Source organism: Eucalyptus grandis, chromosome 3 (assembly GCF_016545825.1).
Source record: "Eucalyptus grandis isolate ANBG69807.140 chromosome 3, ASM1654582v1, whole genome shotgun sequence".
In the NCBI taxonomy this organism is placed as follows: Eukaryota; Viridiplantae; Streptophyta; class Magnoliopsida; order Myrtales; family Myrtaceae; genus Eucalyptus; species Eucalyptus grandis.
This window is the reverse complement of record NC_052614.1, coordinates 9,600,601-9,618,515: the sequence shown is the minus strand read 5'-3', so window position 1 is coordinate 9,618,515 and position 17,915 is coordinate 9,600,601. Positions and strand designations below refer to the sequence as shown.

Genomic DNA, 17,915 nt, shown 5'->3' with positions numbered 1-17,915 from the left:
GCTAAATAGTTGACATGATGTTTTAGTCAACATTGGTTGGTGTAGATTAAAACACTTTATATTTTATCGGTGATGTACTTTCTTTCTTTCTTTCTTTTCTTATTGGATTAAGGAGACATAAAGTCCAAAGAAAAGAAAGCTAGCGACAAAAGGATAAACACGAGAAAGTATATGCAGGTTAGCAAAATATCAAATTAATGTACTTTCAAGTTAGATTGCTAGCCAATCAAGATTTTATAATAGATAATAATAAAAATGGCCATTGAACTTTGATTTAATGTACGATATCGTTCCTCGACTTTTAAGGGCAATATGATCCTTAAATGACTTTTGATCCAATGTACAATATCATCTCTAGATTTTTAATTTATTTAATATGGTCTACCGGTAAATGTTTAATATAGTCCTTAGACTATATGAAAATATTTAAAAGTTCAAAAATGACATTATATATAGGATCAAAGTTCAAGGAACACACTACACAAATTAAAAGATCAGGGCGACATCGCATAGTTGACCAAAGTTTAAGAATTGTTTGTGTAATTATTTCATTTTACAACTCCAATAGTGTATGGTCTCAAAGTTTGGATCATATTTCACATAGCAATTAATTAGAATCTTGACATTAGAAAATTCAATTTAAAAATAAATTGGTTGTGTAAGTTTCATGTGATATAAACTCCACACACACATACATATGTGCATGCGAATGCGGACTTGATTAGCCTAGTTGTTATGTAGTACCTACACAATGTATAGCCTCCAACAAATCCCTACAACCATTCCCGCTTGTGATAATAATTATAGTATACTTCCACCAAGAGCATCATCACAATTTAATTTCATCTAATCCTTATTAAGGAAACTTCAATTTGATAATGTCAAATAATTTTTCTATTTCCCAAAATAGAAAATTGACTGAGGAATAGATTTTGAACAAATACAAAAAATAGAATAAAGTAATTTTTGCTCTCAATAACAAATTTTAGAAATAAGTTATTTTCTTCTTATTTGTTGGCCACCACCCTCTCTACTACCTACCCCCAGCCGGTTGCTATCATCGTTACTCGCCGTTGATGACCATCGAGGTTGCTGCCAGTCGGCTAGTCGATCGATCACTGTCACCACCGTTGATTGCCGCTGTTAATGACCATTGCCATGACCATTGCCATTGGCACCGCTAATGGTCACCGGTCGACCGATCGACCGCTGTTGATGACTGGCTAGTCCGCTACCGCCGATCGCCGCCACGTTGCCATCGTCGTGCCGATGATTGTCGATTGCCATCGCCACCCGCCACCGACGGTCACCTCCACCGATCGGGCTGGACGGTGGCGGCACCGGCGATCGATGTTGTTGGTGGTTGTAAGGAAGAATAAGAAAAAAATTAAAAAAAATTGTACTTTAATTTTTTTTTTTGAATCGTACCAAATGTATTCATATTCTTTTTTTATTTCGAGAATATAAAATTTATATAATTACAAAACATGTTATTTTATTGAAAAATTGTTCGGAGGATTAAGAATAGAAAAAGATTATTTCTAAAAATAAATTATTTCCGAACATAAATGTTACCAAACGAATCCTAAATCCAAAGAAAACAAACTAGCAATAGGACAAACATGGAGAAAGTATATTGAGGCTAGCTCAATATGAAACTAATATACTTTCGAATTTATGTTGATGTTATGTTCTTTTCTCCTTAGGGTCCAATATGAGTATGCAAAAAAAAAAAACCTACTCATCGTTTATCTCATCAGTAGACCATCCAAATCATCGGTTGGTAACATAGTAGACGATCCCTAATGTCATGACATTGACGTTGAACTTTCAAGCTTGCAAAACCGAATTGCACTATCCTCAAATGAATAGGTCACATCAGTTTTATTTCGCGATTGAAATCATGACCCATCGTTTTCCTTTGCTCATTAATGACTTTGGCAAAAGCAGTTCCACATGCTGAAATTTCTTTGGTTTTGGGTCATGTATAGTACCTACACAATGTATAGTCTCTAGTAAATTCGTACCAACATTCCCGCTTGTGATAATAATTATAGTATCCTTCCACCAAAAGCATCATCACGACTTAGTTTGATCTCATCCCTTTTGAGGAGACATCCATTTCTCAAGCTAAAAAGTTTGACATAATGTTTTGGTCAACATTGGCTGGTGTTAGATTAAAACACTATACCTTTTATCAAATATGATAAAAAAATAATGTACTTTCTTTCTTTCGCAATTGATCAAGAAGACAAAGTCTAAAGAAAACAAGGCTGGCAACAAAAGGACAAAGATGGAGAAAGTGTATGGAGGCAAGCGCAACACGAAACTAATGTACTTTCGACGTCATGTTCTTTTCTTCTTAGGGTCCAACAAGGGGGCAGTTCTTTTCAATAGATGGAAAGTTCTATAGTCATATAAACCAAAAGCCTACTTGCCGTTTCCCTCATCAATAGACTATTTAAACCATAATTTGGTAGCACACTACGCCATCCCTAATGTCCTCACATTGATATTGAACTTTCGAGCCTACAAAATCGAATCGCACTGTCCCTCGAGTGAATAGATCACATCGGTTTCATTTCGCAATCGAAATCCCGACCCATCGTTTTCGTTTCCTCATCAATGACTTCCGCAAAGCAGTTCCACGAAATGAAATTTCTTGGTCTTGGGTCATGCGAAATCATGTTTGTTCATCTTCAAGATTGAGATCCCCGTTTTCCTTGATTAGGCGTGCGAGGTCCGGTTGGCACCTCCCTCGTTTCGAGCTCTGGAATCCGAGGGTAACGTGGACGCGGGAGAGAGCGTCCTGATGGAAAGCTCGGGACAAATGGAAGGACACCTGCACGAGACAACCTCGGATTCATTTGCGAAGGGCCCAAGGACCAGGACAAATGAACAGGATCAGAGACACCTCTGTCTGTATCTCGGCTGGAAGTGCAATCATGACGGCATTGTCGTCTCTGTCCTGCTTCTTGGGTCGAGGGCCCAAAGCAGTGTAGGCAATTTCCACACTTGGGTCCATTTCAGTGGGTAAACAATGCGTTACTTGCACCTACGAAGCTTGTGCTGATAACCCCTAAACTCTCGACTCTATACCCTTAACACTTGGTGATCTGAAATTTCAAGGTGCCTATCACCAAAAACCCAAAAACGATATATTTGTTCTGCATTCACCCTCAAATAACTTTTTGTGCCGCAAAAGCTCTTGAATCAATATAATTTTTTTTTTAGTGAAGCTCTTGAATCGATATAATTGGGGCACGTTTACTTCAAATTAATCTTTTTGGTATATAAAATTTTGAATTGCTTGACTCACATCGTACTTTCTCCAAACCAATACACATAAGCTGCATTTACCTCAAATTATGGTGAATTTGAGATTCATTGAAGATTAATTGTTATGGGTATGTGCAATGAGTTCACTAATTTCAAAGGTTTTTTTATTTTTTTTATTTTTTTTTGGTGGTATTTCCAAAGTCAAGAGGTGCTTGGGGTAGTCTATATATTGATTAGCCCACAACTGAGAAATCGTGAGAGGGCAAACTCGTCCCTTTCTTTTCCTCCGCTTTCTCCAATTTTCTTTTTCGCGTGTTGGCATTGCATTCCACGAAGATACGAGAATGTCATGACGTGATGCTCTTCCTGCCAACGTCTTTTGTTCGTTTTCCTTCTCATTTGGCGGCTCGCTTTGACTAACTGCTCTTGTTTCCCTATTTAAATGGAAAATAGAGCCGAATTTGATTCAAATAATAGATGATTACTTGCAAATATTCTGAAATGCTCATCATCCGCAGAGACGAAAGCACGATTTCTTTTGAGATGACGTACATTAATTTGACATTAGTCCGATCATATCACTTATGAAATCAAGATTTGTTTGGATATATATTTCTTTCATGTTATAAACAGAAAGGAAATATGCCGATGGCCATCTTCGTAGGAAGAGGCATTTTAGTTTTAAGTAATGTCGGAAGTCCAATCTCATAGGCAAATAATGTGAGATGTCTAGCTGCCTCTTTCACATGTAAATCAGATGACACCCTTTATGGGACCGGTGGAGGAAAGAGAACAAAAAAAGAAAAAAACCATAATGATAAAAAGATGTAAAAAAATTTGTACATGAGTATTGACTACACCACCTCCTCTTTCATGTTAGTGGTTTTGTGCCAAATTTGGTCGGAAGAGTTATATTGATGAGTTATCAAAATGTTAAGGATTAAATTAGTAAAATTGAAAAATTTATAACTGAATTGATATTAATATAGTGAATTTATGGCTTTTCTATTGTTATCCCCCGTGAAGATCATGTTTACTTTTTATGGTCGGTCAGAGCACCATTAAAGCTCAAACATCATCCCAGAATCGGAACTCACAAACCCTGAAGCAACCCCTGGAACAAGAACAAGAACCTAAGATTCCACATCGTTTAGGAATCAACCGGCATGCATCATCCCTCGTCCCGTTCGATTCCCTCTTCTATAATTTCGATTCCGATGTCGTTACGACTGTTCGTTCATTCTACTTTGTAACATCTGCCGCAACTTTCGGTTCTGCTACGGCTGGGTCATTGACTTTAGGTAAGGTTTAAGAGTCAATGATGTCGTCGGTTGGAGACAAGAGTGTCAGTTAAATTCCCACAAGCAACGCCTCCTTTACCATGCCCTCTTTACTTGAAAGTTTCAAGTGTTTTTTTTTTTTTGGGAAACTTGAAAAGCAAAAAAGAAAAAAGGCCCTTTGCTTGGAATTCCTTTTTGAGTTCGTTGACTTTTTGTGATATTGCATAGGGCCATGCTTCAAACTTGGTGTCACGTTTCGACATGTAACAGGATCCTTGACCCATTTTTGTAACCGGTCTAGATGTAATCGAAGTTGAATTCAACAACCCATGATTCTTTGCACAATTATGCGTTTTGATCCATCATCGGAAAAATTATCGCATCAAAGCTTGTGAACCCTATAGGACCTATACAAAGCAAGCCCGCATAGGGTTAAAGATCGAAAAGAATATGCATTGAATGGATGTCCGTGGCTATAAGTACAAATCCATAATGAATTTATAAGCTTTGATTGGAATTGGATTCTCCAGAGCAGATGACTGATATATTGCCTTACTAAAAGTACCTTTATGTGAATAGGATTATGTTGAACAGGAAACAAACCATCAGCTATTAGTCCCATCTCTCATTTAGCAATTAGAAAAGTCCTCTTTAAAAGCAATTGTGGGCACGACGTTGGTGATCGCCTTTTACGTATGTCTTATCGAAAAATTGATTCTATAATAGCTCGACTGGGATAAGTATAGAAAATCCTTATGATGGTGGCTGATGCGCCTAGGGATATGAATAAGGTGATATGAACCCGGAATCTCTGGGTCCCAAGTCAGATGTATATTAACCCCATTCCTCCGCTATGCTAATGTCACATTTCGACTCGTTATTCGGTAGGCGAACACCAACCAGCGCCCGCTATGAGTATGAAGCGGGGCTCGTTGCTGCAATTCCCTAGTGTTAAATTCATAGATCCCCTCCTAAAGCCGGTCCGGCTTCTATTCCCGGAGATCCGGCGTGCGCGTAGCTCGCACATTGCCTAGTCTAGCATCGACAAACACAATGAAACTCAAGAAGAGTGTAATTCCCACATCTCAGCCTCAACAAAAGAACTTGGGCTACCGGCGATTTGTACCACCCCCCAATCCACCAAAGGCTTCCCCCATCCTTTATGGGCCTCATATTGTCAAAAGCTAAAAAGCTAAAAACGACGTAGTACTGAGCCGATCCAACTTCCAAGCCTTTTTCAAAACCCGCGATCCCCTTTAGCAATCATCAAAAGGGAAACCGAAAAAAGGAAAGAGAAAGATTTGGAGAAAAGCAAATCGCTCATGCTCAATCTGCCTCATCGCTTCCCACCACTACTCCGCCCTCTCCATCAAAGCCGAGAACCGCGAAAACACCCTTTTGACCGTACAGCCCCTCGAGACAAAAGACTTCCGCTGAAAAATAAATCGATTGGCAATTTTTTAAGATTCACTCTATTCTCATCTCTTTATTATCTTCTACACCCTTTCTTTCACATCGAATTGACTATATTAACTTTTACAGATTCCATTCTTGATTTAAAATTATTCAATACATTTTCCATCCTTATTAGTTACTCCTGACATCCTCTATCATATTGAATTAACTACATTATTCCTAATGATTCCCATTCTTTATTTAGCATTATAACTTACCTTTATTTCTTCTTTTACAGAAAAATGTACTCACGTCACTTTCAAACAAATCATTTTCAAGAAAAAGAAAAGTAAAAAATAATCTTAAATCTAGAACGAAGCTCGCAAGGATTAATATAATCAATTTAATGTAAACTGAAAGCGTCGAGAGTTAATAAATGGGTGAAAATAGCCCAAGCTTTTTTTTATTTCAATGCAGGCTCGCTCATTAAATCAATCCCATTAACCTCATAAAGTTAACATAAATCTGGGCCTAATTTAAAGCATCTGATAATTACCGCGGAATCCGCCTAGTTGAAATGGCTCGGGATCAGTACCTAATTGTTTTTTCTTTTTTCTTTTTTTATAATTTTTTTATATATTCAAAGGGGACGAAAAAGTAAACGGACAGAAAAGCAGAATCAGCACCGCACACACAATGATGACCGACTAGCCATCAACAGACCGAGTGTGTTTCCCACTCCTCCCCTCCCCCTCATCACCACGACGACGACGACGACGACGAAGCCAAGAAGAAGAAGAAGAAGAAGAAGAAGAAGAAGAAGAAGAAAGGAAGGAGAAGGAAGGAAGGAAGGAAGGAGACAGATGAAGACGGACGCCGCGGCCGCGTGAAATCGCTCCCTCCGCGAAGCTAAAAAGCTCAAGCTCGCTCTTCGGCCCCGTTCGCAGCTCCTTTTCCGACGACTCCTCCCGCCGCCTCCGGTCGATGACGACGGCGGCGGCGGCGGTTGGCTGCTGCGAGAGCGCGAGGGAATCTCCGGTCGTGTGACGGAGCGTCGCATTTAAGAAAAAGCGTTAAAGCTGAAGCCCGACCGGCGCGTCCCCAGGAATTCGGCATCCTCAGATTCTCGCCGTATTCTCTCTCTCTCTCTCTCTCTATCTTTTTCTCTCTCTATAGATCTTCTCGAGGATCGATTGCTGTGTGCGCTCATCTGATGCGAGGTTATGGCGGATTAGGTTTTGTTGGAATCGATTCGATCGGCCTCGATTCCATCCCTCGCAATTACGATCCCACGGGACTACTCCCCAGTCGTCAGCGAGCCCACTGTTTCGAGGTTCCTTTCTTCTTCTTTTTTCTTTCTCTCGCTCCGCTCCGCGTCTGACGCGGATATGAACAGTGATTTCTCGCGATTTCGTAGCGCAATGCGGCACGTGTTTGAACGCTTTTTTTTTTTTTTTTTTTTTTTTTGTCTTTTGGTTTTTTCGTCGGTTGCAGAGAGATATCTCGCGGCTTCAGCTGAAGGAAGGGGAAAGGGAAGATGCTGACGTGCATAGCTCGCTCGAAGCAGCCCGGCGACGACTCGCTGAGTCAGCCTGAGAACGCCGCAGATTCCGCCTCCGCCGCCGGCGCTAAGAACCAATCCATCAAGTCTCTCACTTCTCAGGTGAAGTTTCCGGCCGAATGATCGTTTTCTTATGGTTCGTTTTCGTCCGAGTTTGAGCCGTAGCAGTTGCTCACGCCATCTAATGTTGTTCGATCATGCTCTGTTTCTGCCTTCTCCTTTTCCTTTTTCTTTCCCGGCAGCTTAAGGACATGGCGCTCAAGGCCTCCGGGGCGTACAGGCACTGCAGCCCCTGCACGACGGGGACGGCGGCGGCGGCGGCCGGGGGCCAGAGCCGGCTCCGGAACTCGAGCGAGTCGGACGCCGACTCGGACCGGTTCCGGTGGTCGTACCGGCGGCAGGGGAGCTCGAGCTCCAACACGCCCAAGCCGTGGGGGAAGGCGGAGCTGGAGGCGAGGCTGAAGGGGATATCCAGCGGCGAGGCCACCCCGAAGTCGGCGAGCGGCCGCCGCGACCCGGTGGTGTTCGTGGAGGAGAGCGAGCCCAAGGAGTGGGTGGCGCAGGTCGAGCCCGGCGTCCTGATCACGTTCGTGTCGCTTCCCCGTGGCGGGAACGATCTCAAGCGGATACGGTTCAGGTGCGCCCCCCGTAATTATCTCTAATTATTTTCCGGCAAGTATAGTTAATTATTATCTTGACCAATCATAGCAAAAGAGGGGGAAAAATAATTATGTTGATGCAGTAGTGATAAATATGTCGAGACGACTTCGATGGCAAAAAATTTAAAAAATTTAAATAAAAAAAAAACGATGAGTTTTCTGACTGTGCTATCTTTATGACAATGGGACAAGGGAAGAATAATCTATTTTCATTTTTTTAATCTAATTTCGTTTGGTGGGGATCTATTTTCATTTTTTTTAATCTAATTTCGTTTGGTGGGGGATTTTCTCCATCAAAGTAGGTCGTGAAGATTAATATAGATTTGCGGTGTCGGAAGCTGTTCTTGCTTTTCTCCTTGCTCTCGTTCTAACTTCCGCATTTGTTAGGCAAGCCCATTTGAAAAATGCTTCCCCGCCATAAGTCGGTTTATGTTGTTGTCGCGGTGATGGATGTGGTCCAGGGAAATAGAATTCAATGCTACCAAATCTGTAAATTTACAGCATATTCAAGGGAATTCCTCTTGAATATTGAGTACTTCTTTCAAATAAATGAAGTGATCGATAAGAAGAAACAACCAATGAAAGAACTCCTATAATCCTCAAAATAGTTTTAAGTAACACGGCGATATTAGAGCCTAATTACATGGGAGAATTCCTGAGTGTACATTTTGCCCCCCCATAAACCTAGCAAGACAAGAAATCTATTGCGTGTGTCCCACCATACGGAACAACAAATCGAAAAAACTTCTAAAAGCGTGAAAATTCAGAGAAAAATATCTAGAGGAAAAAAAGAAGTCATTTTGTTTTCTAGCCCTTGGCTGAAGTTCCGTCAGCTTCTGTTCACGACAGCACGCGGAGAGATCTTTCCTTCAAAATCCAAAATTGCGAGGGTGAAACTCGGGATTCTCTGATCTCGAATTAACAGGTCGAATGTCGACATAATTGTCATTTAGGCTCTCTCTTTGATTGATCCGCGGAAAGAAATATCCATGGATAGGGGGGGCAGAAGTAGGACGAAGATAAAGCCGACTGAAAAAGAACCGTCTTTATCAGGCGAGCGAGAGCAACCCAGACACGGTGGCCCCACCCGAACAGTGACTTTCACGCCTCGACCCGAGAAAGTGGTCGAGAAGAATGAAAGTCCAAAAAGAGAGAAGGACAGAGAGAGAGACAGAGGGATCTATGATGGTGGTCGCTAGTGGCGGTAGGGACAGAGGGTCCTTGATTGTGTTTTCTCCCCGGATGCTCTTTTTTATTTTTTTTATTCACACTGAGCGCCTGTCCTCGTGTCGGAGAAGGCTCCTCCCCCCTCTTCCTCCTTTCGAAAGGGGGTGGTGGTGGTGGCGGGGGAATGTCCACTCCACGCCTGATTCTCCGCGGCCTTTGTCTCGTTCCGACCCGCTTTTTTTATCCATCGCGTTCTGTAATGGAATAGGAATTGACCCCCATCTCCCATGATGCCAACTTTGCTGCCAGTCCTCTATGATGTGCCTATGTTAGGCGACCAACAATAGGCAACGTCAGATGTCTAATCCTCTATCCCGGGCCCCACCCTCGGTCTTTAGATCCGTCGTTTTCTCCGGTTCGCCCGGGGGGACCATGGCTCTATCTCGGTCCCGCATCTTCGACTTATTGCGCCTTTGGATTGGTGATTATAATAGTGTTTTTTTTTTTTTTTGGTAAAGATTATAATAGTGTTAATCCCTCGTCAAAATTATGTAAGTTCGTAGTGGCGATGACCTGGGGCCCCACCTGTCTCTCATTCCTTAGCCTCAAAGGCACTTGGATTCTCATTCCCTGCTTCTCCTTTGTCAAAAAAGCGGTTCGGATGGTGGAGCCCAACGGGGCCGACCTCAAAAGTTTTTTAACCTGGGGAAGTTACTTGATAGCCCGGCTTTGACTTTAATGATTCGCTTTGAAGCTCCCATGCAACAGGCGTGCCCGGCCCTGTCTGAGGCCCCCCGAGGGCCCCCACCGGCATTGATTGATCTAACCCTTCCTGTCGCGATCTAGTTTCTTGGTGACCAGTCAGTCCTCCATCATCGAGTATGTGTACGACGCAGTAAGTACTTCCCGTCATGGAACATGTAATCCACGGCCGCGAACTATAGGAAACGGGCGAATTTCTCTGGGTCCAGATCCTTTTGCGATACATAGGCCCAATTGGTGTTTTCTTTTTTTACGGGAAGGGTGCTTTCTATAGAGCATGTTATGCGTTTTCTACAGTCTCTTGGACTCGCTTTTGGATGGTTGAAGGCTGACTCAAGTCGACTGCAAATCGGGGAGATGAACTAGGATTATAATTTATAATTACCACGAAAATCGTATGACTGTGGCAACTGGTGAGGCGTATCAAGATGAATATCATATTGTTGACTTGTGAATCCAACCGGCAAAGGAGCAGGTCGTTTCCGCAAGACATAATACACTATGACAGAACTCTTTATTTGTGAGGGAAGCAATTGTACCCGATATGACAATTGAGTCGGGGGTAAAAGTTGCAACTTTGTAACTGTCAGAAAACTAGCAGAGCGAACTGAGCGGCTCATGAGAGCATGTTTTCCCTCTGGGCAGAGCCTTCAGCATTTGCGGTTCAAGCAATAATTAGTTGGAGGCTGAAATGCCAATTATTCTCTGCATGAGCTTCATTCTATCCAGGACACATTGACGCTGTTTTTAAAAGGAAACTGGCATTTTATGTCTCTTTATATTTAGTTTTCCTTTTTGTTGTTGATATGAATGTCAGCTCTCACGTTCAGACTGAATTATTGATTGTATTTTTATTTTACTCGGTTAGCCGAGACATGTTCAACAAATATCAAGCTCAGAGATGGTGGTCCGAGAATTATGACAGGGTCATGGAACTCTACAATGTCCAGAGGCTTAACCGCCAAGCCTTTCCACTTCCAACCCCACCAAGGTCTGAAGATGAGGTAAAATCATGAACTTTATACTCCCTAAAATGAAATCGGGGACCCTGCTGCTTTCGGTACTCCATGGGCTGTTAGGGGAGTGCAACTCATGCGTGGATCATGGCATATGATGGGCCATTTCATGTAATCAAATGCGTCGAGTTTGTGTTATAAAATGAGGGGTGATGATGTTTTCTTGCGGATTATTTTTAGTAGAGCTAAACTTTACCTGCATATATAAAGTTTTTGAATTCTAGCGGGGCCAAATACTAAATTTGGTTTTGGACTTTTCTGAGAAAATAGCAGGCGGAAATGATATATGAGGATTGTTTTTGTCAACATCGTCTACAGACCTCTTGGCCATCTCTTTTTATTATTTTTTTTTTCACAAAAGATTGGTTTTGCAACGCGACACTGTGCATTGGTAGTCGACTTTTAAACCCTCGATTTGCACACAAGATTTCATGTATATGCGATTTAATCATTCTTTTCTCAAGCGCGCTCGATCTGTACAGCTTTTTACACCTCACATGCTCGTGGTCATTTACTGTTCAATGAACAATCCATGCTTATTTATCTACTTAATGACAGAGCTTCAAAATAGAATCTGTGCAAGACAGCCCTGTAACTCCACCTCTTACAAAGGAACGTCTACCACGAAACTTGTATCGTCCACCGGGGGTGGTGATGGGGTACTCCTCCTCAGATTCACTTGATTACCACCCTGGACTGCCACGCCCTTATCGTGACTCTACTGGTGTCGCATCTACCCCGAAACTCTCCAGCATCAGTGGAACCAAGACAGAAACTTCATCAATCGATGCCTCAATGAGAAGTAGTTCTTCAAGGGATGCAGATCGCTCAGGAGAGCTGTCCATCAGCAATGCTAGCGATCTTGAACCTGAATGGGTCGAACAAGATGAACCAGGAGTTTATATAACTATTAGAGCATTGCCAAGTGGCAAAAAAGAGCTCAGACGAGTCAGATTCAGGTGAGCTTCTTTTGAACTCTCTAATTATCTCCTCGACTGATAGTGTATTAATCTGAAACCCACACAGCATTTGCAATCGTACTTTGCCGTTGATACACACATCTTAAAATGGTTCTCTAGGAATGAGTTCATTTTATAGCTGATCTATTAATTGTCCTTTTTTCTCCCATTCCAATTCTCCCATTCCTACTGAGAGTAAAATAACTCAACATAGCATAATTGTGTAGCTTTGAGTTACACATCTTGGAGCAATGTTATTGATGTCTATAGAGGATATCTATTTCTATTAGAAAGCATCATATCACCCATTCATTTGTAAATAATGAACTTGTCCTTTCAACACCCTGAGACTACAAAATACTGATGAAGATGAGCTATTCATGTTTAGATGCTATTATTCAAATATGCATGTTTTTGCTGTACTTCTCTTTCCTTGGAATAACTTCGTCCAAAGTATGGATTGTGTGTACTAGCAACAACAGATAATTAATGGTTCCGTAGAACCAGATAATTACCGATGCAAAAAGCTAACTGAAACTTTTTCCTGGAGTAACTCTTACTGCATGATGAGGATAAGCAGCTGCATTGTAACCAGAATGCCGTGTTTTCCAGCTATCAAAATGGTTGTTCGACAAACAATGCAGGGGTGGGCCGTGGCCATTAGGCTAACCCCAGTTGGGCTAGAACTTGCTGCTGTCAAAGTGACAATAATATTAACGTTGATTTTCTAACATTGTGATTTATGCTGCAGTCGAGAAAGATTCGGGGAGATGCACGCTCGAGTATGGTGGGAAGAAAATAGAGCAAGGATCCACGAACAGTACTTGTAATTGAAAGCACGAAGGCGATGGTCGCAGTTCCTGAGGTCACCAATTGTTACTTTTTGCCGGTTTTTTTTTCTTCTTTTCACTTATTCTACAATGTTGCATCTGAAACCTATTCAAATGTATATCTTAAAGGGTGTTGTACAGGCACCTATAGGCATATGGAGCTACCAAAATCTTTTGTAAGCTACCGCTTCTTTCGGAGCTCACTCCTTGTGATGCTCCAGAGATATTAGCACGGGATGCGGGTCATGAACAACAATTTTGTTTATAATATCTTTCAGTTTTGGGTAGGTCGTTTCTATTTATTTTGGGGATATCATCAATATCCAAAGTTTCAAGTCAGCACATTAATATATCACAAAAAGTAGGACTCCTTCCATTTTTAACTTGCCCAAAAGTTTTCATCTTCTATCTCCGTCTTAATCCTGTCAGAAAGATCATAGGAGGAAACCATGAACTTGCAAAAGAAGGTAGCTTTAGCTTGTACATGCTGCGTTAGTTCTAAGATGAGTTGATTCTGGATATTGGTAACATAGGAAAGGACATGCAAGACGAACTCTAAGCATTCATTCCTGCTCTGCCGTGTTCTTTTCAGACACTGCTAAACTCTTGACGTATAGAATTGCCCAAATAACCCGGGAGAGGTTTGATCATCGGCGAGACTCCTCTCCAGGAGGAACTAGTGGGATTTGCTTCTTAGGTTGGAGACCAATCAGTCCCACATTCTTCAAACCTTCAAGAGCAGATAGATCTCCGTAATACACAGTCACAGCCACGCATGTAATGGGACACGAGATGGCGAAGCATTACGCCTCACTTCTCGAAAGTCTATTCATTTCATCTCTTCTGAAACTTCCCGCTCCTAGCCCATCCTTTGAGCCTGCCACATCCGATGCTGCTGCAGCATCAGTATGAGCCCAATAGAATGAACATTTGTATCCAGGCCCAGAATTTTCAAGTAGTCAATCCTCCCAGAATTTGTTTCTGATGGCTTGAACATTCCTCGTCCAACTGTTTGGAAAAATTTGGATCCCCTGTATGCACTCTTCTCCACGCATTACATGAGGTCGAGATGCATCTGAGACCTTGCATGGCGCTCGGCACGCCTTAGCCATTGCTGGATGGCCAGTGCAGGTTCAACCACCTTTAAATTGTTGAGGTAATCACGTCCTTAGTCATTGTGGGATAGCCGGAACGAGTTAACACGGTATTGAACACAAACGACAGTCTACATATACTCGAAGAGGATCGCAGTGCAATGTGCAACCTTGACTGACAAGCGAATGTTAACCTAAACTGATCGCGTTGAGCAGGGCCATGAACGTGTGAGCGCGCATTTAATTCATGGGTTAGCAACCATAGCAAATTGTTTTCGTCGCTCCAAGAGAAACAAGAAAAATCATTTCCATTTCGATGCTCAGTGTAACGATGAAAACCGGTAAATAGGCGATACTTCGAGTGCAACGGAACAAAGCCGCATCCAAACTATTCAAGCTCAGCTCGACCTTGCCCTATCATTTGACCCCAACCCTTCCGAGTTCGAGTAGAGCTCGAGTTGCGAGTCGAGCGAGCATCGTGAGCATGAAGGTACGTGACTTATAGCAGCTCACAAGTCCAGTCGAGCGTTCAGTCTTTTTTACCCAGTTGAGTAATCAAGAGAACCGCCAACATAACTGCAGTTCGCAAAATGCAGGTACGAGATGTAACCCCCTTCAAGGCAGGATCTAAACCACACAACCCACATGAATTTTTTTTTGAATTCCCTCTATTAGGAAAGCTTGTCCAGGAGAACATCGCTTAATTACTCAAAAGCCTACTGTTTTGGCACGAGGAAAGCACGTACGGAACGGGGACAAGTTCTGATCCTGCTCGCAAGGTGTTGGGTCTCTCGATAGCAACCCCGACCTGGGATTTCATTCGATGTGCTGGCCGATGTTTTCTTGCCCTAACGCTAGTCCTGCTGTTCTTCACTGGGATTCTGTCAGGCTTCGAAAGGAAGCGTTCAACGTTTTCTCTAATGGTCGCTCGCTTCCTGGTCCAATTATAACGGTCCCCCCAAGGGGGAAGCAAACTGCCAGCCTATCGTGCACACGTGCCAACACAAAGCTTTTCCTCTATCCTCTCCAATGGGGATATCCATGATACACGTTGGATGTGATTCAAACTCCCCATCGATATGACGGGATGGGGTCCCGCTCCTCAGTGAGTAGGCGGGGGTGCGGGACCGCCTGATAAGATCGTGGGGCAGAGCCTCTATGATGTGAGATAACTTTTTATAGTTTTAATCCATATTTTATTAATAATTTGGATTTGAGCCTATGATTGTGAATATAAATTATATTCTCTTGTAATTAAAAGGTGCAAATTATAATGGAATCTTTAGCTAAATTTAGTCTTAGTCAAGGGTGAACTAGGATAAAATCTTGCTTCTTTAATTTTATGTCTCGCTTTTGCTCTCCATTTTCTTTATGATTGTGCAACCAATCTTAACAATCCATAAACATCCGTCGCAGCTGTCAACGGTGTGAATCTCACATGGATCCAATAGTCATGATTGCATTACATCTGTGAACCCAAGCCCTAACAAAACCCTCCAGTATATAAAAGCAACCATTGCTTTGTCTCATTATGCTAGATCCAACGTTCGTGTTTTGGGAACTAAGACAGTGTTTGCATTGCAGTTGATTTATATCACAATCAATGTATAGTGAGTCTATACAAAATTTCCCATATATGTGTATATCCAGTATGTTGACTACCATTACAATTTTTTTAAAGATAAGTTTTACATGCTTCTCCCAATTACGAAAGTTTGGATTATCAATTCACAATATTTTTTCGAGATGGAAGGGAATTGAATACATTATCTTTGGTACTCCGACAATGATTGGGTGGACTGAGTGGCGATACTCATGAAACATCTATACATCAAGTCAATCGAGAGTGATTTCATTTTGTAAGAAAAATGGGTTATTTGTTGTCAATTTAATACTTTGAAAATCACAATATTTTTTATGGATCGTTGTTATCGACAAATATCTTTGAGTCGCTTGGCGCGGCGATATGGAATTCCAGCAAATATGACAAGACTCACACATTAGGATTCATCTCTACAGGGAAAGTCATGATTTTAGCTCTTTAGCCTTTTGGCTATGAGGACCAGTCATTTCACTATTGACATGCTGTGTATAAATTGGAGTACTTAAACCTTTGAAGGTACAAGTCCGAAACCATAAAAGAAACCAGATTAGCCAAGCATTCTGGCTTTTTATGCCCCTCTAGGAGTAAATAGCAAATTTAAACTCAAACTCATTCGCCAAATCCCTCGTGATAAATGTGAGTCATGCCGACCGACCGACCGACCCGACCGAGCGACAAGCACGCTGTCTACCTACTCCGACCTCTCGACGCCCCCCTCCCCATCCCTCTTCGAGGCGTCACACCATAGGTCGACCCCGGGACCAAAAATTCCCTAAACCGGACAAAACTCTCGACGGAACGGGGAGATTTAGCCATCCACGTCACTGGCTAAGGATCGCAAGGGAATTACATTCGACGGGTCGGATTAATTAATCCGAGGGCGGCCCCCACGGGTCGCAATTCCTCCAACAGTGCGCAAAAGCTTAATCCTCACCCCTCCCTCCTCCCTGCTTTCTCCCGAATCCAAAAGGCCGAGATCTGCTTTTTCCCCCTTTTGCCTCGTGCAACCTCTCCACCTTCCAGTTCCTCTCCCTCACCTTTCAATCAAAATATAAAGAAAACCCAGAGAGGAAGAGAGAGAAAGAGGAAGAGAGAGAGAGAGAGAGCAGAACAGAGGATGTAAGTGTCTGACATTAAAGAAGGGATTTTTATTCCGAATTTCTCCACACTCTGTCTCTTCTTCTTCTTCCCCGCTCGCTCTGTTCCACGTGATCTGCCCGCGATTTCACTCCACTCCGGTGTGTCGCTTGCAGCTTTTGACCTTCTCTCGACAGACAACGCCCCGCTGTCCGCTGTCCACCTCCTCTGTTTCTTTCCTTCTCCTCCCTGCTTCGCTTCCTCTTGTCTCTTTATTTAAACCCATTTTCTCGTCCTCCTCCTCTGTTCCTGCATCTTCGCTGCATGTGACGCCATGAACAAGCGAGAGAGACCGCTCAGAGAAGCCTCCGCCGCCGCCGCCGCCGGCGGCCAGCCCACCGTCCCGCAGAGGAGAAAGACCCCGTCTTTCTCCTCCTCCCTCCTCGAGTCCATCTACCGCTCCATCGACGAGTCCAACGGCCAGGACCGAGCCTCTCCCCTGTTCCCGGAGCCGCCCCTGATCAAGAAACAGGGCGCCCACAAGACCAGGCATGGCTCCTCGTCTTCCTCCTCCTCTTATTCGCACAAGGAGCTCTCGAACCTCCGGCGGGCCATGATGATCGAGGAGTGGATGGAGAAGCAGAGCTCCCGGAACTCCTCCGACTCCAGCTCCGCGGCCACGTTCTCGACGTTCTCGTCCTCCGAGACGGAGTCCTCCTCCCACCGGGGAGATAAGAGATGGATGATTTCAACGGGAGCTTGATTTACTAACACTAGATAGACATGGTTTTTGCTTAGGGACCAGCTATTGACGCCTAAAATTAGGGATTTAATCTGTTGATCCCTAGCAATATATATATTGTGATTTTTGCTACATCATGGGAGATTCAACTTGCCAAAGAACATTGAAGCCTTTGACATTGATGTAGAAGCATTTTTGAATTGATTCAAGATGAAGATGTCATTTATGCAAGAGAGTTGTCGATTAGGTGCACAAGTTGTCGATTTCATGGGTTGCCAATTGGCTACCAACATTGATACTCAATTTTTTTTGTCAATCCGAGACTACTAAAAGACTATCTAAAAATTGAAGGTTGTTCTAGACAATTTCCCTATGTTGTTTGGTGATCTATGAAGAAGACTATTGGACTACCCAAGGAGATGAATGAATTTAGAATCTATTTGAATTACTTTGCGTCTAGCCAAGTGTCATTAGTAAGTCTTAAGCGTGTT

At 42.7% G+C, this 17,915-nt stretch overlaps 2 protein-coding genes across 2 annotated transcripts; both read left to right on the top strand.

Annotated features, from left to right (window-relative positions):
- The first annotated feature begins 6,630 nt into the window (after nt 1-6,630).
- LOC104436437 (protein Brevis radix-like 4) lies at nt 6,631-13,195 on the top strand. The gene is made up of 7 exons (XM_010049207.3): nt 6,631-7,085; nt 7,190-7,287; nt 7,449-7,617; nt 7,758-8,152; nt 10,972-11,107; nt 11,678-12,078; nt 12,830-13,195. The coding sequence occupies exons 3-7, from the start codon at nt 7,492-7,494 to the stop codon at nt 12,906-12,908; spliced, it is 1,137 nt and encodes a 378-aa protein (XP_010047509.2). The 5' UTR covers nt 6,631-7,085; nt 7,190-7,287; nt 7,449-7,491; the 3' UTR covers nt 12,909-13,195.
- Nucleotides 13,196-17,016: 3,821 nt separating this feature from the next.
- Nucleotides 17,017-17,445, top strand: LOC104436436 (protein BIG GRAIN 1-like C). Its single transcript, XM_010049206.3, has one exon. It carries the CDS (start codon nt 17,017-17,019, stop codon nt 17,443-17,445), a length of 429 nt encoding a protein of 142 aa, XP_010047508.2.
- Nucleotides 17,446-17,915: the final 470 nt, after the last annotated feature.

Bases quoted from the DNA above. Each gene is read 5' to 3' on its own strand.
- LOC104436437 (XM_010049207.3), top strand. From the start codon at position 7,492: ATGCTGACGTGCATAGCTCGCTCGAAGCAGCCCGGCGACGACTCGCTG. The intron at 7,618-7,757 runs GTGAAGTTTCCG...CTTTCCCGGCAG, and splicing joins TCAAGTCTCTCACTTCTCAG to CTTAAGGACATGGCGCTCAA. The intron at 12,079-12,829 runs GTGAGCTTCTTT...TTTATGCTGCAG, and splicing joins CTCAGACGAGTCAGATTCAG to TCGAGAAAGATTCGGGGAGA.
- LOC104436436 (XM_010049206.3), top strand. From the start codon at position 17,017: ATGAACAAGCGAGAGAGACCGCTCAGAGAAGCCTCCGCCGCCGCCGCC.